Source organism: Monodon monoceros, unplaced genomic scaffold, assembly GCF_005190385.1.
Source record: "Monodon monoceros isolate NGI ecotype Baffin Bay Population unplaced genomic scaffold, NGI_Narwhal_1 Super_Scaffold_12, whole genome shotgun sequence".
Classification (NCBI taxonomy): Eukaryota; Metazoa; Chordata; class Mammalia; order Artiodactyla; family Monodontidae; genus Monodon; species Monodon monoceros.
Window position 1 is genome coordinate 112,057,214 of NW_021703768.1, and position 27,972 is coordinate 112,085,185.

At 41.6% G+C, this 27,972-nt stretch overlaps 1 protein-coding gene and 1 long non-coding RNA gene across 2 annotated transcripts in view; one reads left to right on the forward strand and one right to left on the reverse strand.

The window, feature by feature from the left end:
* Positions 1 to 744: 744 nt before the first annotated feature.
* Positions 745 to 7,304, reverse strand: CDKN2AIPNL (CDKN2A interacting protein N-terminal like). Its single transcript, XM_029218986.1, has 3 exons — positions 7,055 to 7,304; positions 5,647 to 5,746; positions 745 to 1,107 (listed from the first exon to the last, which is right to left on the reverse strand). Exons 1-3 carry the CDS (start codon positions 7,291 to 7,293, stop codon positions 1,096 to 1,098), a joined length of 351 nt encoding a protein of 116 aa, XP_029074819.1. The 5' UTR covers positions 7,294 to 7,304; the 3' UTR covers positions 745 to 1,095.
* Positions 7,305 to 7,655: 351 nt separating this feature from the next.
* Positions 7,656 to 27,972, forward strand: part of LOC114891565 — a 28,877-nt gene continuing 8,560 nt past the window's right edge. Inside the window, exon 1 of the long non-coding RNA XR_003792534.1 lies at positions 7,656 to 8,281. This is a non-coding gene — a long non-coding RNA (uncharacterized LOC114891565). The remainder of the gene's footprint in view (positions 8,282 to 27,972) is intronic.

Consider the following 27,972-nt stretch of genomic DNA (forward strand, 5'->3'; position numbering starts at 1 on the left):
CCATGGGTGAGAGTCATCCTATTTCTCTGCTCCCAGACACCACGCTCCCACAGTTGCTCTCCTCTTCAGCACTTCAGTGACCTGAGCTTACCAGTAGATTAAGCTAAGGCAGGCCTGCTGTTGTGTTCTGCCACCCTGTCCCGTACAGTGGTGAGTGAATCCTGCTGTGACTGTTACCTTGTTGCCCCCCAAATGAAGTCCCTCTCTGTGTTTATGCCTGGAGATAAGTACTTAAGAGTGGGTACTAAATAAGAAAGAGGAACAGGGAGGGGGTAAGAAACATACATCAACTGAAAGGGGGAAATTAATAAAACCAGAATGTCAGAGCAAAGCAGCACTGCACTAATAAGCAAGTATTTCTTGAGGGACTTTGTACAAGGCAATTCCTCAAGCCTAGAATACCGAGGCCTCAGGCTCCCTGCAGAAAAAGGAATATGGGCTTTATTCAGCGGCCTGGAAGGCTTTGTAGAGAACCTACAATCAACTGGCTGCCTGGAACAAGCTGTGGAATCTTGTGTCAATGAGTTTTAAAATAAGTCCTTTTTATAGGCTGCCTCTTCCCATGAGCTGGTAGATACCTGAAGCCTATGATTTGATTTTCACTCAACTCTTTAAAAAAAGATGAAGTGTGTGTGGCAATAGGGTACATGGATGGTGTAAACTTCAGGTAGAAATAAGGGATATGGTTTACCTCAGTCGGCAGGGAAAAAAGACCATAAAGCAGAATCACACATAAAGGTACGTTGTTGAAAAATCCAAAGTGTAAAATTCACTACCTGCCATTATTACATCAACATTAAAAAAAAATAGGCATTTTTAACATTTTGACCAACATTCAAAACCTGAAAATAAAAAAGAGGGCATGATTTATAAATACATAAATATCAATGCATACTTTTACAATGATAGCTACTAGAAGAATGAGAACTTTTAAAACGCCAATCTAGACAAGATTCCCTTTCATTCCAATTGCCTCTTTCCTACATGTTGTTAATATCAAGAGTCTTAAGAGAGCTGCTGAGGTCAATGTCATGTTCATTCCAGCCTCCTTTCCAAGCCTGTAACTAATGATGAAAATGTGATGAATCTTCTGCCTTAGCTTTGATGCTAGGAAAAAAAGACAAAGTTAGTAACCATGTAGTCTAATGAATCAAATTCATAAATTAAAATACAGCAGTGATGGAATATTTATGTACTACTCAGATGGTAGGCAGACTCAGAAATTATTAAGATTTTACTACATACAGAAAATTCAGCAAAACACTGACCATACTATCCATTTGGAAGCCAGAGTCTAATTTTTTTGTCTTGTCACTTGTGATCTATAAATGTTCACAATTTAAAGTGATAACAGAAATACTTAAAAAATAACTTTTTCCATGGCATGCTCTGCAGTGAAGGCTTCTAAAAACAGAATCACATAAACACTTATTGTTCTAAATTAAAATCAGTTAAATCCAGATAGTAATTTACAACATTTCCCATTGAGTCAGGATATTTAGGAGATGTGAAGGTTATAGGTTTCTGGATTTCACACTGTTAGAAACTACAGAAACTGCATGTCTTCTAAAAGTGGTGAACCGAAGCAGATATATTCTTTCTGGGTACTCTCTAGCACCACTGGTAAATTTAAACTTGGCTTTAGACAACTTTTAAGCAGGGTGCAAAGAAATCATTTTGTCTGTCACCTTCTATTTGAATGGATTTCCTTAACATTTAGCAGTGCAAGTGAATCAGTCTGAGACTCTTTTTAGTAAGCAGAGCTTTCAAGGTATGACCTATTTCCTAGCTTAAGCCTGTCACTCCAGTCTTTGAGAAGTGAAGAAGCGAAATTCCTCAGCAAAAGCAAAATATAAGAGGGCTTTCTCTTTTTAGGAGAATGCAGTATCACCTAAAGAAACCATCTTTAGTCCAAAAGGAAAGAGAATCCCCTAAGCCATCTCTCAAATTTCCAATAGGATAGACCAAGGCTATAGCAGAAGAGTTGCCACTGGCTTTGGCTGCTGCAAGTATGGTCTTTGACTCAAGGTGCTGGCAGGTGATTCACTCAGCCTGGGCACCAGGCAACAGACTGGCCTGTGGGGTCAGACAGAGCTTTTCTGGCTTCTTCTATTTCTGTGGATAAAGGGAAAAGAAAGGTAGCTCCATGGAGCATTTATCTTAGGATACAAGACAAAACCTGATTTAACTAATCTGATAAGCTGAAAAAAAATTTTTTTGAATACTCACAAATAGTTGCCATCTTATTAGAATCACGTCTCTTTCCACCAATGGAGTGGCTGCTCCATTACTTTAGAGCTCGCCAAGACCGTATATAATGCACAAAAAGCCTCTTGAAAGGCAGGCACACTTGTGTTTCCAACTTCTTTCACATTTCATACTTAGTCACTTTCCATACTGCCACTTTCCCTCTTGGACAAAAATGTTCTTAGGGGGGACTTCCCTGGTGGCACAGTGGTTAAGAATCCACCTGCCAATGCAGGGGACCCAGGTTCCAGCCCTGGTCTGGGAAGATCCCACATGCTGCGGAGCAACTAAGCCCATGCGCCACAACTACTAAGCCTGCAGTCTAGAGCCCGTGTGCCACAACTACTGAAGCCTGTGCGCCTAGAGCCTGTGCTCTGCAAAACAAGCCACCGCAATTAGAAGCCCATGCACCACAATGGAGAGTAGCCTCTGCTTGCCGCAACTAGAGAAAGCCTAAAGCCTGCGCGCGGCAACGAAGACTCAACGCAGCCAAAAATAAATAAAAATAAATTTATATTAAAAAAATGTTCTTAGGAAAAATGAAGTAATTAAGTGGACAGATTTTTTGAGCCAATAATGATAGCTTCTTAGTCAATCACTCCTCTTTCTCCTTAAGACAATGCCTTGGAAATATAAACTCTGACAGTCTTAGTAATAGCATCATTCCTGAGTGAGCTGCTGCTCTTTGTTAATTATTGCTCATTAATGGGTAAAGCTGGTTGGTTAATCACAAAGTCTGCTAGTAGGTACCTAGGGAGGGCTGTTAGATAACTGAGACTGTTCAATATATTTGTGTCTGAATCCCCCTTTTTCAAAAAAAAATCATACACTGCAAATATCTGACAAATACCACCTGTCAGAGACCAATGCTCATTTCTTTTCTCAGATTCCACATCCCCCTTCCCCTGCCAAAAAAAAGAAGAGTTGGACAGACCACAGAGGTGTACTGGCCTTAAAACCGCAGAATAACCATAAAGTATTTTTAAAATCTTACTTTAAAGAACTTATGTCCCTAAGTTATCTTCACTATTCATTCAGTCTCAGGATACCAATAATGCCAGGCGATTCATTTCCACTTGCTAGCTAGCTTCAAAACCCAACTAAAATTATTTTAGAGCTAAGGATCAAAGAACTATAACTGACCTTTTCAGGTGCATGGCTCAACATCAGTTTTTTTGTTTTTGTTTTTTGTTTCTGGGCTGGCAATGTTGCTTAATGTTTGCCAGCCTCTATTACATGCAAAAACCTCAGCAAGAAGACAAAAAAAACTGCTGCAAAGCTCCCAGGGCGCTCTTTACAGTGGGCTCTCAGGGTAGCCTTCAATAGAGAAGGGACAGCCTTCAACACAACACAGTTCTGTCACGGCACACAGATCAGATGACTTGTTCTCAGGACAAGCTTATCTAAAAGACTCTTACCAACTGGCAAAACTCTACACATCCTCTAAGTATCTCACTTTTCAGGATCAACTTAGCTTCATTTTCAGTGACATCAACAGTCTAAAACTTGGTTACTAAGAAAACATAAGTCTTATTTGAAGGAAGTTCAAACATATATAATCAACGAGTGCTATAGAAATACAGGCTCTCTGTAGGCTTCTTCCACGTAGCCAGGTGCCAATCATTAATTAGTCTGATGGCAGAACTGGTTTCAGGAATGCCAAAGTTCATTTCTGAGGACTCTTCTCTGGAGACTGACACTGTGCAATTGAAGTGTCAAAAATGAACATCCCAGGACAGGGCTCCCTATATTTCTGAGGTTCAAGACCCCTTTACAATGTTTATAACAGTTTAGAAACTCTTCTCCTCAATACACATACATATACTTCTTCACACTAGCCTATGGATAATGTTAGGGACATGCATATTAATTACAAAACCTCCTTAGTCTCTTCTGGAGTCTGAAGCCCAAATATCGTGAAGTGTTCTGACCTCTAATATCCCAGTATGACTGGAAAGAGACAGAGAAGTATAACAAAATTTATGTGAAAATGGATCTTACAGAGAGCAGAATACCTCTTAAGGCCAAAAGGCCAAGGAAAGAATCGGCCATGAGCAGTCAGGAAGTAAAGGCTCATCCTATTCCCTGCCTGCCCTGACGAATGGGGTACAATCAGGTGGCCTGAAATTATCTAGACGCCCCATGCCTGGGCCCCAGGAACCTCACCGCTAGGATACTGAAGGACTTCCTAGAGGTTTTTAAAAAATATTATATAAGAGAATCCAAAAAGTCACAAACTCCCAATTCACAACGGCTCCCGGGCTACAAACAATAGACCTGTTAACAGATTTTAAAAACAAAATAGGCCCTTGAACACAACCTGAACTTTTGATTCCAGGTTCAATTAAAAAACAATACTTTTTTAAAGAAAAATATCTGAAATCATGCAGGGTGTGCTGTTTGGGGCTGAAGTACTTTCTGGGCAGCTGAGGATTTGATTAGCTCCTGACACTCACACTAAAGGGAATCTTTTTATATGCCCAGCTTCCCAAAAAAAGACCCAACTAGGGCTTACCTATGTTTCTGACAATAGAACTATAAGAGAGGCCAGCAGTCTTTACTCTTTTGCTTTGGTCAATTTTGTAAGCATTTTCTGAGCATCTTCTCTGGATTATGCCTATACTAGGTTTTGGAATTAGAAGGACTAATATCTTAAGCACCATCTCTTCCCTCAAGAAGCTTACAATCTGCTCTTAAAAAGGTCTGGGTAAAGTGCTAAAGAAATAAACTATGGGAGATGAGGAAGCAATTAATTTTGTTGCCTGAGGAGACCAGGGCAAATGAGAAAAACCATATCTTGGGAGATTGTGAAAAGCAGTTGGGACGCCCAGCCCCATCCTCTGAGCTTCCTTCTGCCACACTCTCCATGGCCCCAGCCAAAGGACCCAGATACAAGGCTTGACAGGCAGCAGCTCACCATGTAAAAAATCCACAGCCTCAGATCAGAACAAGCCTGGCAGAATAGGGAAAAGCTATGACGATATTACTCCATCTACATTTCCATCAGCAAGTCAGAGGGTCCAAACAGGTCTGGTGGGGTCCTCAACGATTGGGGTAAGGTTGAGTTAATGTTACCAACAAGATTTTTTAATAAGTGGGAAACTGTAGCACTCTAACCAACATTTTCTTAAAATTCAAGCAAAAAGCTCAAAACAGAATTTTCCTAAAGGAACTGAAGAGGTTGAGTTTATGTGTTACTCTACCAACAATGCATAATTTATCTACTGAGTTGTTCTCTAGTTATGAAAAGGCTTATACCAATTACAGAGAAATAAAATGAAAGGGCTTAGATTGGGGTAGTAAACAAGAGCATTCAGAAAATATACTCTAATACATCATCATAAAGGCAGGGGCCGTTAGCTCTATACCATTTCAAATGTACTTGGAAATCCTGTTTACCTTTTTCATTAATTCACTTCTGGTAGTAAATTGTGGCAGGTCTTCCACTTCAATCCCATCAGCCATTTCCATCACCTTGTCTAAAAGGTCTTTGTTGTAACTGCACGATAAAAAGTAGTAAGATAAAAACCGTGGAAGAATTATTGTCACTGTGGGCTAAAAAGAAATTGCAGGTAGCTGGACTATAAACTCAACTCTCAGAGGAACGATTTGATACTACTGGGGAAACTGATAGACGTTCAGCATCAAGTCAGAAAATAGTTCTTGCGCATGTGGATACAGAAGCAGCACTAGGGATGCCAGTGGAGCAGGTGTTTTAAGATTTACAAAACAAACAAGACTTACAAAAATAGAGGCAGTGTACCTCTGGCAGTATATATTCACGGATATGATATGAGGGCCAAAATTCTTTTTTATTTTTTTGAACATGTGGAGTATTGGTCTAACGAAATAACATTATTTGTTCATTTGTCCAATTTTCTGACATTTGCCTAATCTTGGATCCTGTTAACCAGAATTTACTAGAGGAACCGGGAAGTCAGAGAAAAGGGAGGGATACAGCAGGCACTGCTTCCCCATATCCAGTTCTAATAACTCCCCAAATTTGAAACCACCACCAAGCAGTTTAGGGCTGGAGGGACCATGTGACCAGACAGCCATAAGGAGCACAGAAACCAGGACTAAGCCAAGTCATCTCATTATCCTAACACAATTTCAGGAAATGCTAAATAAAAGGATGTGGGAGCCTCAAGATTTGCCACCTGCTTCATGGAGTGGCAGAGGGAGCGCCATTTCAAAAAGTCCCTTGAAGGCATTTGTTATTTTGATAAAAGGAAAGGCAGAGAGGCAAAGACTGCTTCTTGCTACAGGGTCCAGCAGACTAGGACATGGGGAGAAAAAGACAAGGGCCGCAGACTACATCCTGCCATAAATGGTAAAATCCACCAATCCTGCTAGATGCTGCATGACCCTAGGTATGTCTCTTTCCCTCTCTCAGCTTCGTAGATGTAAACTGGAGATCTGTTTCTGTCCCTGCACGTTTGCCATGTGGAAGAAAGGAGCTAATGAACTTAAAATGCCCTCTGCAAAGGTGACAGTTTGAAGTAATAATATAAATAACAATGGCAACTCGAACGCCTAGCATGTATAGAGCTCTTGAGAGATGACAGCCTGTGCTAAGTGCTTTTCACCCTTTAAGACTGTAGTCATCACAACTAATTTTCCAGATGAGAAAACTAAAGCTCAGAGAGATTAAGTATCTTTCCAAAGGATTGGCTAGGGTGGAAACCTGCCTTAGGCCTGTCTAGTACGGTTGGAGTTTGGGGGCAGGGTCAGCCTTGGGCAGGGGTCAGCCCTGCGGGAGGACTGCGGATCGGGACAGGGTCAGCCAGCCGCCAGGGGTCCGCACCTGCAACCCAGGAAGAGGTGGTTGGCCCAGACCATGGAGAGGGACAGCAGCTGGTCCAGGCGGCCGCCGCCGTCTGGCGGGTCGCGGTAATCGGGCAGGTGGCGCAGGATGAATTCCATGCGGGCCTTCCATTGCTTCTCGCTCTCCGAGTAGGAGCGGAACTGCTCAGCGAAGTCGGTCGCCTGCCGCACACCAGAAACCAGCTCCTCCACGGCTGCAGCCGCCTCGCCACCCACCATGGCGCCCTCCGCCGCTGAGGGCCGGACCCGCCCACCGCCTTCCGTACACGCACTGCGCCACCTCCCCGCAGCTAGAGGGGCCGCAGCTGCGAGCGACTGCTCAGGAAGACTGGTCTGGAGCGCCCTCGGCGGGCGCGGCGGCCTCACCCGGCCCGGCCCCTCAGACTTCTGCAGCTGCGGCGGCCCCCGGAGTGGGTCTACCCCGGGGCCTCAGGGGCAGTTCTCGGCCCACCCCGCGGGGAACCAGTAGGGAAACCGAGGCCCGCCCAAGCACAGAGTAAGGGCGGCCCTCTCCGATTCGGCAGCCGGATGCCAGCCAGGACTGTACTGTGTCCTTGGCCTGGGAATTCCCCAGGCACCCGGCCCGCAAACCGATGACCCCAGTTCTGAGGACGTATAGGTGTAGCTGCTCTGGATCTACTTTTATCGATTCCCAGAGGTCTCGACACTCCACCCAGGTTGTGACCCGCCTTCCTGGAGCCAGTAATCCATCCAACTGAATACCTGCCAGACCCTTTGCTGCGTGCTGGAGATGCAGTGAGAGCAAATTCAGAGCGCTGCTCTAACGAACTTTACAGTCGTGAATACTTAATTGCTCAAGGGTAACTTTTCAAAGTTGACAACTTTTAATAAAGAAAGGCCCTGAGTGCTAGGACCATGAATAAGCAAGAGACCTGATCCAGACTCGGAGGTCAGGGAAATGATGCTGGAGAGCAGAGAGATGAACAAGAGTTAATTACATGAAAAAGAGTAGGGCACTGCAAGAGAGACTGGCCTGGTGAGAGAACTGTAAGATCTGTATGACAGATCCTAGAGTGGGGGACAGTGGAGGAGATGAGGCTGCAAAGATCACGAAGAACAGTAGGTCATGGAAGGAGTTGTGGTCTAGACCCTAAAAGGAATGGGGAGCCACTGAAGGATTTTAACCAGGTGTATCCAAAAGATGCTGGGAGGAGCCAAAATGGATGTGTCAAGAGGAGATGAGCAGGTGAGTTGGCCTAACTCTGCCGTCTGTCCTAGGGTCAGGGATACCCATCGACAAACAGAAGAGCTTCCTCATAAGAGGTGCATTTCCCATCCCGTTCAAGTACAATAACTGGGAAACCACTTGAGCCTCCATCAGCCTTGGGAAATTATTGACCTAATAGGCTTCCCCATCATCCCCCATCAAATGTGGGGCAGAGTACAGAGCTGAGCCTAGAATCCAGGATCCAGGATTCCAGGGTAGGTCCTATATTGTGAATGAGGCCGAGGGGCAGAGCCACCTATGTGTTGTCTGCTGCTTCTGCAGCCTCTGATGAGACATCAGGGCCTCCAACAGGCAGAAACCCCATATAGAATGGAAATATCAGGCAGTCTTATGAGTAGACTGTGCCTGTAGAACCAGCATCAGGCTCAGTGACATCCCATTGTGGTTAAAAATAGGGAGGCACACTACTCTCACCCTGGTGAACAGGAAGAATGTGAACAGGGCTGTGAAACCAAAGACAAACTCAGCTACTCTACATCAGCCAGGAAGAGGTGCCCAGAGCTGGGGCTCCCAAAACTGAGTGCAGATTATATCTCCTGAGGGCCTTGTTAAAATAGCAGATTCCCAGGGAGTTTCCTGGTGGTCTAATGGTTAGGATTCGGCGCTTTCACTGCCGTGGCCCAGGTTCAGTCCCTGGTTGGGGAACTGAGATTCCACAAGCTGCATTATGTGGCAAAAAAAAAAAAAAAAATAGTGGACTCCCAGGCCCATCACTGGATGTTGAGTCTAGGCTCCAGGTAATTGATTCCATCTGCAGCTGGCCAAACTTTGAAAAATGTTGATGAGGGTTCTTGGAACCAAATTCTGGGTCACCTGATTGTATGGTGGAGAGGTTGACCCAGAAATAGGAACCTGGGCTTTGTGACCAACAGCTGCAGCTACACAGCTAACTCCGCCCCCCAGGGTGTGAAAAAGCTAAGAGGTCATCCAGCAACTGGCTCATTTAGCATCATCTTTGATAATGATGAGACATATGAATATGTGTACCTACATACAAACATATTCAGACATGCATGCAGGTTATAACAACTCAAAAGTACACAAATAGGTATTCTTTTTTTATAATATGATCTTGTTAACATTATACTTTCAAAACGTAAAGTAGCCTAAAATGATTAGATAATATTAACATTTTACCAGCCCCTGCGGCAAGTCCAATTACTGCCCAGTTTATTGTTTCTAACTCGTTTCTGTGATTCAGGTTTTCTTAAAGTTACTTACTTATATAGACAAGGATCAGTTTTCCTACTTCATCTTCATTTAAAAACATCATTATTGATATATAACTCACATACTATAAAATTCACCAATTTAAAATACTCAATGGTTCTAGTATATTCACAGATTTGTGCAGCCATCAACACGAATATAGAACATTTTCATTACCTCAAAAAGAAACTCCATACCCATTAGCAATTGCTCCCCACTCCCTCAAGCCCCTGGCAACAACTAATGAACTTTTTATCTCTATGGATTTCCTATGCTGGACGTTTAACGTAATGGTTTCTTGTGACTAGCTCTTTCACTTACGGAATGTTTTCAAGATTCATCCATGTTGTAGCATGTGTCAGTACTTCATTCCTTTTTTATGGCTGAGTAACCTTCCATTGTATGAATATACCTCATTTTGTTTATCTTTTCATCAGTTGCTAGACATTTGGGTTTTTCCTACATCTTGGCTATTATGAATAATGCTGCTGTGAACATTCATGTACAAGTTTTTATGTGGACATATATTTTCAATTTTCTTGGTATATAGTGGATTGCTAGGTCTATGTTTAGCTTTCTGAGGAACTAACAGATTGTTTTCCACAGTGTCTGCACCATTCTACATTCCAACCAGCAACGTATGAGGGTTCCGATTTTTTTACATCCTTGTCAACTCTTATTATTTTCCCTTTTTTGATTATAGCCATCTTAGTGGGTACAAGGCTGTATCACATTGTGGTTTTGTTTTGTATGATGTTGAGCATCTTTCATGTGTTTATTGGCCATTTGTATATCTTCTTTGTAGATATGTCTATTGAGATCCCTTGCCCCTGTTTTTTTTTAATATCTTTATTGGAGTATAATTGTTTTACAATGTTGTGTTAGTTTCCACTGTACAACAAAGTGAATCAGCTATATGTATACATATATCCCCATATCCCCTCCCTCTTGAGCCTCCCTCCCACCCTCCCTATCCCACCCCTCTAGGTGGACACAAAGCATCAAGCTGATCTCCCTGTGCTATGCAGCAGCTTCCCACTAGCCATCCATTTTACATTTGGTAGTGTATATGTGTCACTGCTACTCTCTCACTTCATCCCAGCTTCCCCTTCCCCTCTGTGTCCTCAAGTCTGTTCTCTACACCTGCATCTTTATACCTGCCCTGCCGCTAGGTTCATCAGTACCGTTTTTTTTAGATTCCATATATGTGCGTTAGCATACGGTATTTGTTTTTCTCTTTCTGACTTACTTCACTCTGTATGACAGACTCTAGGTCCATCCACCTCATTACAAATAACTCAGTTTCGTTCCTTTTATGGCTGAGTAATATTCCATTGTATATATGTGCCACATCTTCTTTATCCATTCATCTGTCGATGGACATTTAGGTTGCTTCCATGTCCTGGCTATTGTAAATAGTGCTGCAATGAACATTGTGCTACATGACTCTTTTTGAATTATGGTTTTCTCAGGGTATATGCCCAGTAGTGGGATTGCTGGGTCATATGGTAGTTCTATTTTCAGTTTTTGTTTTTTTGTTTTTTTTTTTCAGTATGCGGGCCTCTCACTGTTGTGGCCTCTCCCATTGCGGAGCACAGGCTCCGGACGCGCAGGCTCAGCGGCCATGGCTCACGGGCCCAGCCGCTCCGCGGCATGTGGGATCTTCCCAGACCGGGGCACGAACCCGTGTCCCCTGCATCGGCAGGCGGACTCTTAACCACTGCGCCACCAGGGAAGCCCCTATTTTCAGTTTTTTAAGGAACTCTTCTCCATAGTGCCTGTATCAATTTACATTCCCACCAACAGTGCAGGAATGTTCCCTCGCCCTTTTTTTAAAAAAAAAAAAAAAAAAAAGACTTTATTTTTTAGAGCAGTTTTTGGTTTACAACAAAATTGAATGGAAAGTACAGAGAGTTTCCATATATCCCATCCTCCCCTGACCCCCACCACACACAGCCTCCTGCACTACCAACTGCTCTCACCAGAGACACATCTGTTACGTTGACACATCATTCTCATCGAAGTCCGCAGTTTATGTTAGAGTTCACACTTGGTGTTGTACATTCTGTGGGTTTTGACAAATGCATAATGACATGTGTCCATCATCATACTAACATTCGGAATAGTTTTACTGCCCTAAAAATCCTGTCAGTGTTTTCTGAAGAGCAAAATTTTTAATTTTGATGAAATCAAATTTATTATTTTTTTTATGAGCCATGCTTTTTTGTCCTATCTAAGAAATCTTTGTCCTATCTAAGGACAAATCTTTGTCATATCTAAGAAATCTTTGTCTAACTCAGTGACCTAAAAATTTCTGTTTACTTCTGGAAGTTTTATAGTTTTACGTTATAGGTCTGTGATTATACTTTTAGGTCTGTGATTCATTTCAAGTTAATTTTTGTATATGATGCAAGGTATGAGTTGTCAAGAGCAACAAAGAATATAAGATTTTATCCCACTTACAAGCTAATAGGTTACGCTTCCACAGTTTCAGTGGGTGCTGGCAAAATACTTAAGACTCTTAAAACAGAGACAAAGAACTTTGAGACTCAGAGCACAGCAAACATGAGTTTCATGTTTGTATTGGCTCCCCTTGTCCCATAAGTCCCACAGGGGCTATGCCAAAGGGCCCAGGTAGATAAGGTACAAACAGGTACACACAGTGGGTTTATATGACCACTGAGGAACCCCAAGTTTAAGGAACATCAATCTTTTTTTTTTTTTTTTTTTAATTAATTTATTTATTTGGCTATGCCGGGTCTTAGTTGTGGCATACAGGATCTTCAGTTGCGACATGTGGGATCTAGTTCCCTGACCAGGGATCGAACCCGGGCCCCCTGCATTGGGAGCATGGGGTCTTAGCCACTGGACCACCAGGGAAGTCCCAGGGAACATCAGTCTTTTATAAAGGACTGTAAGCAAACCTGCTCAACCTTTGCCCCAGAGCAATACATTATCTTTTTTATCTGGATGGTAAACAAATTTACCCTTTGCTCTGAAGGTAGACACTATCCCTAGGATGCTTCATGGACAAAACATCCTTGAAAAGACAGTCTGGAACAAAAGGGCAGTTAGTGTCTAACTCTTAAGATGTGCAGATACGTGAGAAACCCATGGAAAATTATTTCCCAGCATAGGTTGAGATTTTTTTTTTTCTGCATATGGTTGTCTAACTGGTCCAGTACAATTTGTTGAAAAGATTATCTTTTTCCCATTCAATTACTTTGATACCTTTGTCAAGAATTAATTGACCATATATGTGTGAATCTATTTATGGACTCTCTATTCTGCTTCATTGATCTATGTGTCTATCTTTGTACCAATACCATAGTGTCTTGATTACTGTAGCTCAAGAGTTAGCAAGCTTCTTCTGTTAAGGGTGGGCTACATATAATTCCTGTTGTATACTTTTTTTTTTTGAATTGTAGAATTTTTTCTTTTTTATACAGCAGGTTCTTATTATCCATTTTATACATATTAGTGTGTATACTTTTCTTGTTTCTTTTTTCAGCCATTTAAAAACATAAAAAGCATTGTAGCTTATGGGCCTTACAGAAATAGGCTGCAGGCTAATTTGGCCCATGCTGTAGCTTTATAGTCTTTCTTTTTTTTTTAATATTTATTTATTTATTATTTATTTGGTTGCACCGGGTCTTAGTTGCAGCACGCGGGCTCCTTAGTTGTGGTATGTGAACTCTCATTTGCGGCATGCATGTTGAACCCGGGCACCCTGCATTGGGAGTGCAGAGTCTTATCCACTGCACCACCAGGGAAGTCCCTATACAGTCTTAAGATCAGGTCGTTTAAGGACTTCCCTTAAAGAATCCTCCTGCCAATGCAGGGGGACATGGGTTCAATCCCTGGTCTAGGAAGATCCCACATGCCACGGAGCAACTAAGGCCCATACACCACAACTACTGAGCCTGTGCTCTAGAGCCCGCGAGCCACAACTACTGAGCCTGCATGCCACAACGACTGAAGCCTGTGCACCTAGAGCCCATGCTCCGCAACAAGAGAAGCCACCGCAATGAGAAGATTGTGCACTTCAACGAAGAATAGCCCCTGCTCACCACAACTAGAGAAAGCCCGCATGCAGCAATGAAGACCCAACACAGCCAAAAATAAATGAATAAATAAATAAGTTTATAAAAAAAAAAGATCAGATCATTTGAGTTCTCCAGCTGTGTTCTTACACAAAATTGTTTTGGCTATTTTAATTTATTGCTTTTCAATACAAATTTTGGCATTAGTTTCTCAATTTTTAGAAAAACAAAGCTGCTAGGATTTTAACCGGGATTGTATTGAATCTATAGATCAACTGGGGGAGAATTAACATCTTAACAATATTGAATCTTCCAATTCATAAACATGGTATATCTCCATGTATTTAGGTCTTATTGTTATGGTATATTTTAAAATCCGATGAAATATTAGGTTTAAAACACATTTGCCACTTTATTTGTTCTTCCTTCATTCTCTACTTCTTACTTTCCATCTGTATCATTTTTCTTCCACCTGAAAAATTTGTTAACATTTCCTTTAGTACAGGTCTGTTAGTGGCAAGCTCACTTTTTGTCAAACTTAAAATGACTTTATTTTGCCTTCTGTATTAGTTGTATGACTGCATAACAAACTGCCCCAAAGCTTAGTGTCTTAAAACAGTAACCATTTATTATCTCACAGTTTCTTCTTTTAAAAAAAAAAAAAAAATTATTTATTTAGCTGCTCCAGGTCTTAGTTGTGGCATGCAGGATCTTTAGTTGTGGCATGCAGGCTCTATAGTTGCAGCATGCACGATCTAGTTCCCTGGCCAGGGATCAAACCCAGGACCCCTGCATTGGGAGTGCAGAGTCTTGCCCGCTGAACCACCAGGGAAGTCCCTCACAGTTTCTGTGAATTAGGAATTCAGGTATGGCTTAGCTGGGTGGTTCTGGTTCAGGGTCTCTGCTGAGGTTTCAGTACATTTGCTGGTGAGTACTTTAGTTATGTGAAGGCTTGTTTAGGGCCACAGGAGCCACCTCCAAGATGGCTCAATTACATGGTTGTTTGTCTCAGGTCTCAGTTTCTTACTACATGGACCTCTCCGCAGGGCTGCTTGAGTGTCCTCACATGGCAGAGGTCTTCCTTCAGAGTAAGTGAACGAAGAAAGAGTAAGGCAGAGCCACAGTATCTTGTATGACATGGACTCATCGGTAACATACCATCACTCTAACTTATTCTGTTCATTAGAAGTAAATCACTAACTCCAGGGACTTCCCTGGTGGTCTGGTGGTTAAGACTTCACCTTCCAATGGAAGGGTGCGGGTTCAATCCCTGGTCAGGGAACTAAGATCCCATATGCCTCACGGCCAAAAAACCAAAACATAAAACAGAAGCAATATTGTAACAAATTCAATAAAGACTTTAAAAATGGTCCACATCAAAAAAATCTTTTTTTTAAAAAAAGAAGTAAATCACTGAATCCAGTACACATTTGAGGGCAAGGTGTTTTAGGCTCCACCTTTTAAATAGAGTGTCAAAGAACTTGTGAATGGATTTTATAAATTTATTTATTTATTTTATTTTTGGCTGCGTTGGTTCTTCATTGCTGCACGCGGGCTCTCTCCAATTGCGGCGAGTGGGGGCTACTCTTTGTTGTGGTGCACAGGCTTCTTGTTGCAGTGGCTTCTCTTGCTGCAGAGCATGGGTTCTAGGCGAGTGGGCTTCAGTAGTTGTGGCACACAGACTCAGTAGCTGTGGCTCACGGGCTCTAGAGCGCAGGCTCAGTAGTTGTGGTGCACGAGCTTAGTTGCTCCGTGGCATGTGGGATCTTCCTGGACCAGGACTCGAACCCATGTCCCCTGCATTGGCAGGCGGATTCTTAACCACTATGCCACCAGGGAAGCCCTGTGAATGGATTTTAAACTACCACATCTTCTTTTATTTAAAACATTTTTTTCTCTTCTCTTCTTTCCTCTTCTTTCTTCTCCTCCTTCCTCTTCTTCCTCTTTCTACCCCTCCTCTTTCCTCCTCCTCCTAAGGTGATCTTCTAGAACATTCCTCACCAATTCTTTTAATCGTGGGCCTGGAAACCTTGAGAGAATTCTAGAAGATACTTTAGAAAATACTCTAGAATACTTCTATTCAATTCTTTTACCACAAATTTATTTCTCATGTCTACATTGCGTTGGTTAGTAAGTATAGCAGAACCTAAATATTAGTGTCTCTAGTATTTCCTTGTTAAGTAAAGTTTTGCTTTTCTGCTGAAAGAAAAACCTATTTTTCCATTTTGAGGAAGTATCCGTTGATTCCCAGTTTACTGAATGTCTTGTTTTTAATCAAGAATAAGTATTTGGGGGCTTCCCTGGTGGCGCAGTGGTTGAGAGTCCGCCTGCCGATGCAGGGGATGCGGGTTCGTGCCCCGGTCCGGGAGGATCCCACGTGCCGCGGAGCGGCTGGGCCCGTGAGCCATGGCCGCTGGGCCTGCGCGTCCAGAGCCTGTGCTCCGCAATGGGAGGGGCCACAGCAGTGAGAGGCCCGCGTGCCGCAAAAAAAAAAAAAAAAAAAAAAATATATATATATATTTGATTTTATCAAATGCATTTTCAGTGTTTATAAAGTAATTACATGATTTTCTATTTAGAACTATTAATATGATGATTTATATTGATAGATTTTCTAATATTGAACCTTATTTCCATTTCTAGAATAAACTCCATTTGGCTGCTGTATATATTCTTTCAGTGTGTTTCTCTGGATTCTGTTTGCTAAAATTTTATTTAGGGTTTTTCCATTAATATTTGTGAGTGAGATTGGCCTTTTTTTCTTTATTCTTATAATCTTTATATTTTGGTATTAATGTACTTATATTTGCTTTATGAAAATAATTTGTAAGCTTTTCTTCTTTTTTTAGAATCCATTGGAATCATTAGGTTTGTTAGAATTCCCCTGTGCAACAATGAGCCTGGTGTTTCTTGGGGTTTTTTTTGGGGGGGTGAAGGGTAAGTATTTGACAAGTTTTATCAATTTACTTTGACAAATTATCTAATAAATTATTTATTATAAATTATATATTACATCTGTATACTTATATTTATGCATACTATATTTATTTCATTGAAATTGTTTTGACAAATTATTTTATGGAGATTGGTGTATTTTGGTTTTCTATCTTTAGTTTTCTGATAAAATTGTACATTTCATATAGGTTTTCAACTTTATTTGCATAAAATTGTATAATGTATTCTGTTATGGTTTTTTGTTTTGTTTTTTACTTTGTAATGTTTGTTTGACTATTTCCCACCTGTAATTTCTTACTTGAGGTATTTGTATATTTCCTCTCCTTATTTAAATGATTAAATTCGCTTGAGACTGACCTAATTTACAGATATTTTTTCTAAGAACAAGTTTATTTATTTATAAGTTCTACTTTATTTTTGTTATATTAACTAATTAATTTCTGTATTTGTCTTAACTTTCCTTTTGCTTTCCTTTGGTTTACTTTTAAATTATTTTTCTAGATTTTTGAATCAGCTGTTTAATTCACTTATTTTCTTTCATTTATGTTGATATAAACATTGGAGGCTATTAATTTTCCTTTGGGTACTACTTTAGCTATATTCATAGATTCTTCGATATGATATGTTCATTATTATTGTTTTCTAGAAATTCTACAGTTTTGAATTTGTATTTTCCCTTTGATCATGGAATAATTTTAGACCTCCCACACACCCCCAAATAGAAGGGCACTTTTTGTTTGTTTTCTGAATATGTTATACATGTCAGTGTTTATTGAGTTGCTATTATAGGATGCTATCTATATTCTTTTTACTGTGGGAATTTAATGAGGTTTGGTTTGTGGCCTATTTATAATCTTGTGTGTATGCAGGAATATCCCAGAGCACTTGAGAAAAAAGTATGTTCTCTATTCTCAGGGCACAATATTTGATGCATATCAATAACATCTACATTTTTTATTGTGTTTGTTGGACTTCTAGATCCTCATTTAATTTTGACCACTTGATCTGTTTTGGATTGAGAAAGGTGAAATCAAAGCCTTCTATTATTATTGTGTGTTGTGGTGGGATTTCTTTTGTGTTATGATTCCTACTCATCTTGTGAGAAACTCATAGAATTTAAGCTGTGTTAAGTAGTTCAAAATGGAGTCACAGTGGCCAATGTGAATTTCCATATTAGTTGTTTTGAAACATCTGATGTAGGATTGTGAGTGTCTTAGTGTTAGAAACTAAGAGTGTTACTTTAGATAAGAAATTTGTTTGGTAACATCTTAGGAAAGACTTCACTGGGACAGAAGGTACATCAGATAGAGACTAGACTCCCTGTAGTGTAACCATTATACCCTACCGGTGGACTCCTTAAAATAAGACCCTTTAGTCAGGTGACTTGAAGGCTCTTTGCTGGAGGACCCAACTCCAGGCTGCTGAGAGCTGTTCTACACTGACGCTGCCAGAGACTGTCAGAGCAGAGGGCAACTTCTCACTCAGGCTTGTTGTGAGACCTGTTGAGGGACTGGGGACCACTGCTGAGATGCCTCCTTCTGAGGACTTCCGCTTGGAGTGGTTCATTACCCCTTTTTTATTTTCACTACTTTGACTAACCTGTGTTGTGCATTAATTGTGTGCAGTAGACCAAGTGATTATGCATTGAGTATTGGCTGTTTCATACATCTCCAGTCCTGTGTTCTTACCTAGCCTTACCGCTGGGCCCTACCACAGTGTGTCTTTGTCTAAATCTCCTTGTATCTCTATGGTTCTATTATGTGAAAGTTCCTGCTGTGTTATTTGGTACATAGATATTCATAATTTAAATTTTCATGATGAATTATAGCCTTTAGCATTTAAAAGTACTTCTCTTTACCTTGTTTAAAGCTTTTTGTCCTGAATTCTGTGTTGTTAGATATTAAGACTTTTAATGTTTGTATTTTTCTGGTATGCTTTTCTTTGCCCATCCTTTCATTATTAACCTTTCTGAATCATTTTGTGTATATAACCTAGAGTTGGATTAGGCTTTGCAATCTACTTTGAAGACCATTTTTAAAATAGATGAGTTAAACCCACTTATATTTATTGAATTGACAGATATATTTGGTTTCAACTCTGTCATATTATTTTATGTTGTGTTTTCATTATATATTTTTGAATTTGCCCTTTTTATTAATGTAGTTTTGATATTTAGGAAGGTTTGTATTTTTGGTCTAAAAGTTACCTTTATAAAATACCCTCAATCCACTCTTTTTGGGGACTGTATCTTGATTCCCTACTATGAGCAACAATAAAATTATCTTTTAATTTCATCCTCTCTGCCTCACCCCTCCTCCATCATTTAGGCAATAGAATTAACAATCTTAGTGTTTATGTTGCATATGATTAAGCTTCTACTTGATTTGGAAACTTTAAATACTATCCTTTGAATCAAGTAATTTGAGGTGATCAGTAAACTCATTCTTATTCCTATCTTCTCTCTTTCTTCTTCAATTTTTTATTAGTAATGAGAAATGTCTGCAATATTAAGTAAGGCATGTAACATCTGCATCCTGATCTGTCACCCTAATCTCTATGTTTGTTTCATTTCTACAGTTTAATACATTCAGTGCTCAAGGAAGGTCCTTTTACCCTGATTTCCTCAGGCTTGCTTAGGGGTGCTGAGACTGCTCTCCCATGGTTCTAGCAGGTTCCTCTGAAAGAGCTCATAAGAATGATATCCTGACTTCTTACAGATTTTTAAATGTTTGTCTGCAGGCTTTACACCGGAAGATCAGTTTGGCTGGATAGAATTCTTGGTCTTGAGGCGTGGCTCCACTGTTTGTGGTAGTGATTGTTGCCCTGGAGAAGTGGTGGAAGGGTGGAGAGGTGGGGCCGGTGGGGCGGGGGACCTCTCCGTTGCCACAGTCTTGGACTTCTGACATGGACTCCTTGAGAAGTCACCTGTTCTCTGGATTTCAGAGCTTGGTTGAGGAGAGCTTCTCTGTTTCCCACATTTCTTTACAGCCTTTGTCTCTAGGAAAATGGACCCACTTTTAAAAGTTTTCTTTTTTTCCAGTGCTTTCCAAGACTTTCCACTGTCCCCAGTAATCTTGCTTTGTTCAAAATGACCTTGTTCTCATAGTTTCCTTTCAGAATAGGGTCATTCCCTTCCAGAAGGGAATCATTGCTGGAGATTTCTGCTCTCTGAGGCTCTACATCCCCTCCTCACTCAAGGTTTTTCACCAGCTTTGCTGCTCATTTTCACCTCTGGCTGCTCTGAACAACACTTTGGAGGTTGCATTTTTCTCCTGGTTTCACCACATGTGTAGTTGGCAGGCTTGTTGTCATCCTTGTTGAGTGTGAGATAGTTCAGAACTAAACTGCTGCCATGTTCCTTCTGAAATGGAACATTTTCCTATTTTAAAATTATAATAAAAAATCTTCATGCCACTAAAACATCCTTTCAACTAAACCTCAATGGACACCAGGGTCTTTTTTTTTTTCCTTCTAAGAAACTCCTAAAAGTGAAATTCCTGGTTCAGAAGGGCATGCACACTTTTAAAGCTTTTACTATGTTTTGCCAAAGTACCCCCTAGAAAGTTTATACCTAAGTTTCCATATCTACCAGCCACAGGCTTCTTCTTTAAAGCCGGTGAACAGTTACTGCAGTCACTGCTCGAACATTCTAATATTTCCAGACTGTCTTGAGCAAAACTTTCCTTCTCTTTGTGCAGGCCCCTACTTTGTGGCTGACACTCTGTAGAAGTCCCCCACCCAGAGGCCGTGGCATGGAGGCCTGAGGCTGGAAAAACAGCTTGTCATTATTTACCTTCCAGCACTTTCAGCTCTTCTCTTCTGATCTTGGTCTTGAAAAGGGGGGGGGGGGGTCAATCCAACAGGTGAAAACACTCCTGGAAATGGCTCAAGAAGGCCTCCTAGTGGGTGGTCAGATGAGAGCACTGAACCATGGACCCCCAGGGTTTCCTTTTTCTCAGCAAATAACCTAAATTCATAGCGGTCCTGGAGGTATCAAAGGGAAAAAAATACCTAGTTCCCCTCCATACATGACAAAACTATTTCAAAATAGCCAAATGGACTGGAGAAGCGGTTTTATTCTTGCCCATCCTGCTTTGGAAAAGTTGAAAATGCAGGTGCATTAAAAATACCAAGTGGAGAGAGCTCTTGGATCCGGCTTCTCAAGCCTTTGTACAGGTTTTCCCAGCCAAAGGGGGGAAACATTAAAAGTTTTGAAACCCTGGGATCCATGGCTATTAAAGAAGTATCTAAATTCTAGATATTCCTCTCCTAGGGCTTCTCCCATATCCTGACTAGCCAACAGCAGAGGGCTCTCACAGGGACAAATAATACGCACAACTTTTTTTAGTCTGCTTATGATAATTGTCTCAAATTAACATCACAAGGCAGTGGAAATTGCATTCCCCAAAGGCTTCCTACTGCAGGAAGTTACCCTGCTCCTTACTGCAAAGGTAGTAAAGATTAAAATTAGGTTAGCCTCTGTTTTGCAAAAGTTTGTTAATCCATCATTTATATTCATATAAGATGGTGTTTTGTATCAAAATGCATGAATGTTTTAACCTGTTGTAAATGTTAAGCTTAAGTGTTTTCTGTTGAATTAGACAAGTCTTCTCTTTGCCAGAAACGTTAAAATTGATATTCTTATAACAGCAGTTGAGCGACTGCTTTAACCTAACTGAATGGATATTCAGCGCTCAGATCACAGAAAGTTCTAGTTCTTCGCTATTTTGTACGACTCGGGCCATACCAGGAGCTGAGTCTGAGTGCCTTATTTTAAGCGCAGCACTGATGAACTGAAGTGCTCACAGGGAAGGAGATGGAGGAGGGGAATCAGAGACCAGGTTACATGGGAGCAAAGGACACAGTGGAGAGGCCCTAGGACTGTCTTCAGATCTTGGAAGGGCTGTTTTCTAGAATACGGCTCATTCTTCGTTGCTTTCCAAGGCAGGCATAAGGCCAAAGAGTGAGAGCTCTATACAATTAGATTTAATCTTTAAATAAAAGAACTTTAAACAATTAGAGATGTCAGAAAAATACAAAATGCTTCGTTGGGTTGAACCGAGCTTCCAGTCATCTCACATCTACAATAAAGTCATGATTGAACTAGATACATAATTAAATATTTTACGATTAAAAAAATATGGGGACTTCCCTGGTGGCTCAGTGGTTGAGAGTCCGCCTGCCGATGCAGGGGACACGAGTTTGTGCCCGGTCCGGGAAGATCCCACATGCCGCGGAGCGGTTGGGCCCGTGAGCCATCGCCGCTAAGCCTGCGCGTCCGGAGCCTGTGCTCTGCAGCGGGAGAGGCCACAAAAGTGAGAGGCCCGCGTACCGCAAAAAAAAAGAAAAAAAAAAAAGTATGGCCACAGCTATTTGTTTTTAGGAAGACCTGAAAATGTTTAAGAAAAGCAGACTCTTTTGTTATTCTATTAGTTTTGCTGAATAGGACCCTGTGGCTGATCATCTTAATCCCAACTGGAGTTCTGAAACCTGTTGCCTGCCTGGCTGCCTTTGACATCTACTCACATAAGGAATAATTAATAGCAAAACAACAAAAATGCTTTATATTTGTGTGCTTCCTCTTTTTTTTTTTTTTTTGGTACGCAGGCCTCTCACTGCTATGGGCTCTCCCGTTGCGGAGCACAGACTCCGGACATGCAGGCTCAGCGGCCATGGCTCACGGGCCCAGCCGCTCTGCAGCATGTGGGATCCTCCCAGACCGGGGCACGAACCCGTGTCCCCTGCATCGGCAGGCGGACTCTCAACCACTGCGCCACCAGGGAAGCCCCTCCCTCATTTTTAAATATCTAAATTTTAGCTGTTTCTCTTTCTCTATATACATTTATGTATATGTATTTCCAAATTATGTATTTATATATTCCAGAAATAATTTTAGCTTTCAGGAGGACTCACATATCCTTTGTATTAATTCTATTAACCCCAAAGAACAGTTTCCCCAGCACAAAAGGGAGAAAATTATTACATTCCTACTGTTAGTCAGTGGTGGTAGAGGATTTTCCCACAGTTCAAGAACAAAATCCTCCTTTGAGAGTGAAACTCTTAAGTAAGCACACAGTACACTTTTTGTGTAAGAAATTTGCTTAAGGAGCTAGTTCTTCCAAACAACCCAATCAAAAAATGGGCAGACGACCTCAATAGACATTTCTCCAAAGAAGACATCCAGATGGCCAACAGGCATGAAAAGATGCTCAACATCACTAATTATAAGAGAAATGCAAATCAAAACTACAGTGAGGTATCACCCCACACCAGTCAGAATGGCCATCATCAAAAAGTCTACAAATATTAAATGCTGGAGAGGGTGGAGAAAAGGGAACCCTCCTACACCTTTGGTGGGAATGTAAATTGGAACAGCCACTATGGAGAACAGTATGGAGGTTCCTTAAAAAACTAAAAATAGAGTTACCATATGCTACAGCAATCCCACTCTTAGGCATATATTCAGAAAAGATGAAAACTCTAATTCGAAAAAATATATGCACCCCAATGTTCATAGCAATACTATTTACAATAGCCAAGACATGGAAGCAACCTAAGTGTCCACTGACAGATGAATGGATAAAGATATGGAATATGGTACAATGGAATATTACTCAGCCATAAAAAAGAATGAAATAATGCCATTTACAGCAACATGAATGGACCTAGAGATTATCATACTAAGTCAGACAGAGAAAGATAAATATCACAAGACATCACTCATATGTGGAATCTAAAAAAATGATACAAATGAACTTATTTACAAAACAGAAACAGACTCACAGATATAGAAAACAAACTTATGGTTACCAAAGGGGAAGGGGAGGGGGAGGGATAAATTAGGAGTTTGGGATTAACAGATACACGCTGCTGTATATAAAACAGATAAGCAACAAGGAGCTACCATATAGCACAAGGAACTATATTCAATATCTTGTAATAACCTATAATGGAAAAGAATATATATATATATATACACACACACATATATATGTATAACTTGATCACTTTGCTGTACACCTGAAACCAGCACAACATTGTAAATCAACTATACTTCAATTAAAAAAAAGAGAGAGAGAGATAGTTTTTCAATAAAAAGCAAGAAGGGGAATTCCCTGGTGGTACAGTGGTTGGGACTCAGCACTTTCACTGCTGGGCCCAAATTCAATCCCTGGTCAGGGAACTGAGATCCTGCAAGCCATACAGCCCAGCCAAAAAAAAATAAACTAGCAATTTTGGGGGTTTGGGTTTTAAAAAAAGCAAGAAGAGGTGATATGGATGTGGTCCCACTCCTGAATTTAGCTAAGTTTATTTTTTATCTTGCCCCTCCCCTTCTCAAGAAAGAAAATGCAGCAAAGGGATGGTGATGACTGGCAAGAGGCCTGGGCTCATCTCCTGTGCTCTGAGGAACAGATGGAGGGAAGCAGCCAGGCATTGGGCCCTGGGGTGGACACTGCTGCCAGTCACAGGGCAAGAACTGCACTTTTCTAATACTTTTGGACTCACCAAGACTGGCCAGGGACTGGTTGGCACCACACCACGACTAGATACCAGATCACTTCTCAGCATCTAACCAGGAAGTTCTGTCACCTGTTATATACTCTCCCACACTGTGAATATTAATTGCAGACAAACTTTCTGCTTCTGCCATCTCTTTAGCCACAGGATTAACCTGTGGGGCTAGTGAAAAGAGAACTACATTTTAGTGTGCCAGATTTAGTACACACAAAAAAATACTGGAAGCTAGCTTAAATTGAATTTCAGATAAAGAAATAATTTTTTAGTGTAAGTATATCCAGAATGTGTTTTCTCTGGCAATCTGCCACATTTTCCCAATCAATATTTAAGATTTAGAAAGAAAAATGAATGAATGAATGGTGAGGAAGATCAATAGGACAGAAACAAATCACAGAGGTGTAATTAATGCATGTCTAACACTTTTAAAATTTTTGTTTTTGTCAATTTAAAATATTTTCTATTAATTTTTCTTAATTTTTAAATTTTCATAAAAATAACATATATACCCCCAAAATTAAAAAGTTAAATAGTACTGAAAGAGACATGGTGAAAATAGCAGTCTCTTATCCCACCCAACCCCAGCTCCCTGTTTGATGCTCAGAGGTACCCAGTTAAACGCTTTCAGCTGTTTCTCCCAGTTTTAACCTCCTCTCCCATCTTTCTAAATCATATATTTATAGTGTTCTTTTGTTGATTTGTCAATTTTAAACATTACCCATTTTCTTGCAATCATGGGAGATGAGGATTGGTTTCTTTTACCTTCTTCCACCTACATCCTCCTTCCCTTTCCTCCAGCTTCCCATCACTGTATCACAGCCTTTGGTTAAATCAATAATCTGTGTTAACATTATTATGGCTCTGTAAATTTTTTTGTGTTGCCTTTATCTTCTTTTACAGTGTTTGTGTTGTGGGGTTTTCTGTAGGTAGCAATTGCCTCAGATTTTTTATTGACTCAGTTTTTGGTAAACTTTTTCTCACAAACTTATTCTCACACAACTAATTCTCACAACCATCTAATAGCCCCTCAACATAATCTTCCACCTAGTCACACCTGTTAGGTAATCCATCTGGCCCATCTCTATCCTGAGTCCTCTATTCTCTGGCTCAAAGGGGGACATCCCTAGGCCTACTGCCCCCCTGGCATCCAGGTCTCCTTTACCATCATCCTGGGAATCCCTATGCCCTCTCCTGGGTATGTCTTCCTCATTCTTGGATTGTTCTCTTATTTGGGTGGAGAGCTTCCTGAGAAAGGGAGCATGAGAGGCAAATTACTTGTGATCTCCCATGTCTTCAAGTGTCTTTTATTCTACCCTTTCTCTTAATGGTTTAGGTTTGGATTTCTAAGCTATAAATAATTCTCACTCAGAATTCTGAAGTCCTGACTCCATTATCTTCCAGCTTCCAGTGTTGCTGCTGAGAAGTCTGGTGTCTTTCTGATCTTTTCCTGATCCTCTCAATTGACCTGTATTTCCTTTCTGAGTCCTTTTGGGGTCTTTTCTTTATCCCTGGTGTTCTGACATTTCATGAAAATGAACCTTGAGAGAGAAATCTTTTCTTTCCCTGAAGATTTCATAGCATTTGTAAAGCTTTCTCCTCCTCTCTAAACTTATGCATTCTTTCTCCCTCCCCAACACCTATCTCTCATGCCTGAGGCTTTCCTTAAATGTCTGGGGATCTTGGCTCTCAGATCATATTTAAGAGTCATGTGCTGAAGAGATGACTGGATGGTCAGCATGCTTGGGTAGAGCTTGTCTACCAGTGGATTGCCCCGTAGAGGGTGAGCTGGCTCTTCTATTGGGCGTCTGTAACGGGATCATGTCTGTATCTGTAGGCCTTCCCCTTGAGTCTGCTCGGTTTCTTCAGAAGAGTTCTTGAGTCTTCAGCCTGCGGTGTGCCTGGTTGCCAGGCTTCCTAGAAGCAGGGTGAGGAAAAGGGGCTGCAAGTTTACCTCTTAGTATCAGGGTTTCCATTTATTACCCATATTTTCAGTTCTGTACTCCATACTCACCCTCCATAGTGCCTGATGAGCTGACCCAAATTCCCCATGGGCACTTGAAGTCTCCTGCAGGAGCAAGCGAGGTGTGGCGACCCCACTGCCCACAGGGACCGTGCTCTCATGCAGTCTCCACCAGTTTCCCGCTCCGCACCCCATGTGCAGCTCTGCCCTCCCTGTCCCAGCAGTCTGCTCACTTCTCACCCATAAGCCCTCTGTAGGCATCAGGCCTTCAGCCTCCCCCTTGCTGCCATGTGACTCGCCACTCCTTCCTCTGCTTCCTGCCTTCCAAAAATGTGCTGACATACTTCATCTGCTGCCATGTCCTCCCTTATCTGCATAAACCTTGTGGATTTGTAACTCTTTTTACTCCTTTATGGTTGTTTGTAGTAGGGCTTTGGGAGGGAGCAGATGGAGCTTCATGAGAGGCTCTTTTGTCACATTTAGCCAGAAGTTCTTTAGAGTCCACTTTCACTCTGAAGTACTTGAGGGGAACAATTTCCGGGCCACGTTCTGAAATAACTCCTGCTGTCAATCAACACACTTTTTATTGTGTTTTGGGCTAGGTGTTTCTTTGTGGGAAATGGAGCAAAGTCCAAACACACACATTGTTTAATCATATTAGTAAAACACTTCTGACCTTTTGAACAAGATCCAAATGGGTTTCTCTGCTTTTGTCTAGGAACAGGGACAGAAAAGCATGAGAGGCACTTTGAAACATGGTCCCGGGCCCCAATGCTTACCAGACCTGCTCTGTCTTTTGGGCTTGAATAAAAGCAGGGAGAATGCTGAAATACCATCTTCTTTGAATTAATCATGAGCCCCACCTCTCCTGCTATCCTGTGTTTACACATTACTGCTATTGTGTTGTATCTGCTGGCGGATCTCCTTTCATCTGCAGCCACACAAGCCCTCTTCATTTAAAGCTGCACACATGGCTCTTGAATTAAGAGGGCATTTTAGCAATAATTCCTCATTCCTCTTATTGAAGGGCTCAAAGTCTTAGGGAAGGATCACTGCTGTTTCAATTGACATCTAAAGTCCAGACAACCTAAGGAGAGAGAGGAGGGCCAGGAGGCTGTCACAGGGAAACGTGGATGAGTAGATCAGGATGGAGAGGGCCTTGAATGCCACACTAAGGACTTTGCACCGGCCTACAGGCAGTGGGGAGCCACCAAGGAATCTTGAGCAGGACAGTGACCTGAGATAAACTGTGCTTTAAGAAAATTAAGCTGATAGCTGTGGGTGGGAGGGTTTGGAACAGGGAGAGGCTGGAGTCTAGGTGGCCAGTTAGACAAAGTGGCTCTTAATCCTGGCTTCATAGACCACTGGGAGAGCTTTGTAAAAATCCAGACCCTGGCCTCCACCCTGCTGGATTGTTTCAGGTTTCTGGGGAGGGGACCAAGAATCTGTGTTCTAATACATTCATCAGGTACAGCAGTGAGCTAGACGGCTATTTTTTTTAAATTTTAATTTAATTTATTTATTTTTGGCTGTGTTGGGTCTTCGTTGCTGCACGCGGGCTTTCTCTAGTTGCAGCGAGCAGGGGCTACTCTCCGTTGCAATGTGCGGGCTTCTCATTGCGGTGGCTTCTCTAGTTGTGGAGCATGGGCTCCAGGTGTGTGGGCTTCTGTAGTTGTGGCACGTGGGCTCAGTAGTTGTGGCTCACGGGCTCTAGAGCACAGGCTCAGTAGTTGTGGCGCATGGGCCTTAGTTGCTCTGCGGCATGTGGGATCTTCCCGGACCAGGGATCGAACCCGTGTCCCCTGCATTGGCAGGTGGATTCTCAACCACTGCGCCACCAGGGAAGCCCTAGAAGGCTATTGAGACATGCCAGTAAAGGGCTCCAGACCTCAAACACGGGACTGTGGCTCTGGGAGGCAAAGGAGGACACAGATTGGAGGCAGGCTGCCTTCAGGGTGGGAAGTAGG

Coding starts and splice junctions, on each gene's coding strand:
- CDKN2AIPNL (XM_029218986.1), bottom strand. CDS start 7,293: ATGGTGGGTGGCGAGGCGGCTGCAGCCGTGGAGGAGCTGGTTTCTGGT. Junction 5,747..7,054: donor CACCTCTTCCTGGGTTGCAG/GTGCGGACCCCT, acceptor TTTATCGTGCAG/TTACAACAAAGACCTTTTAG.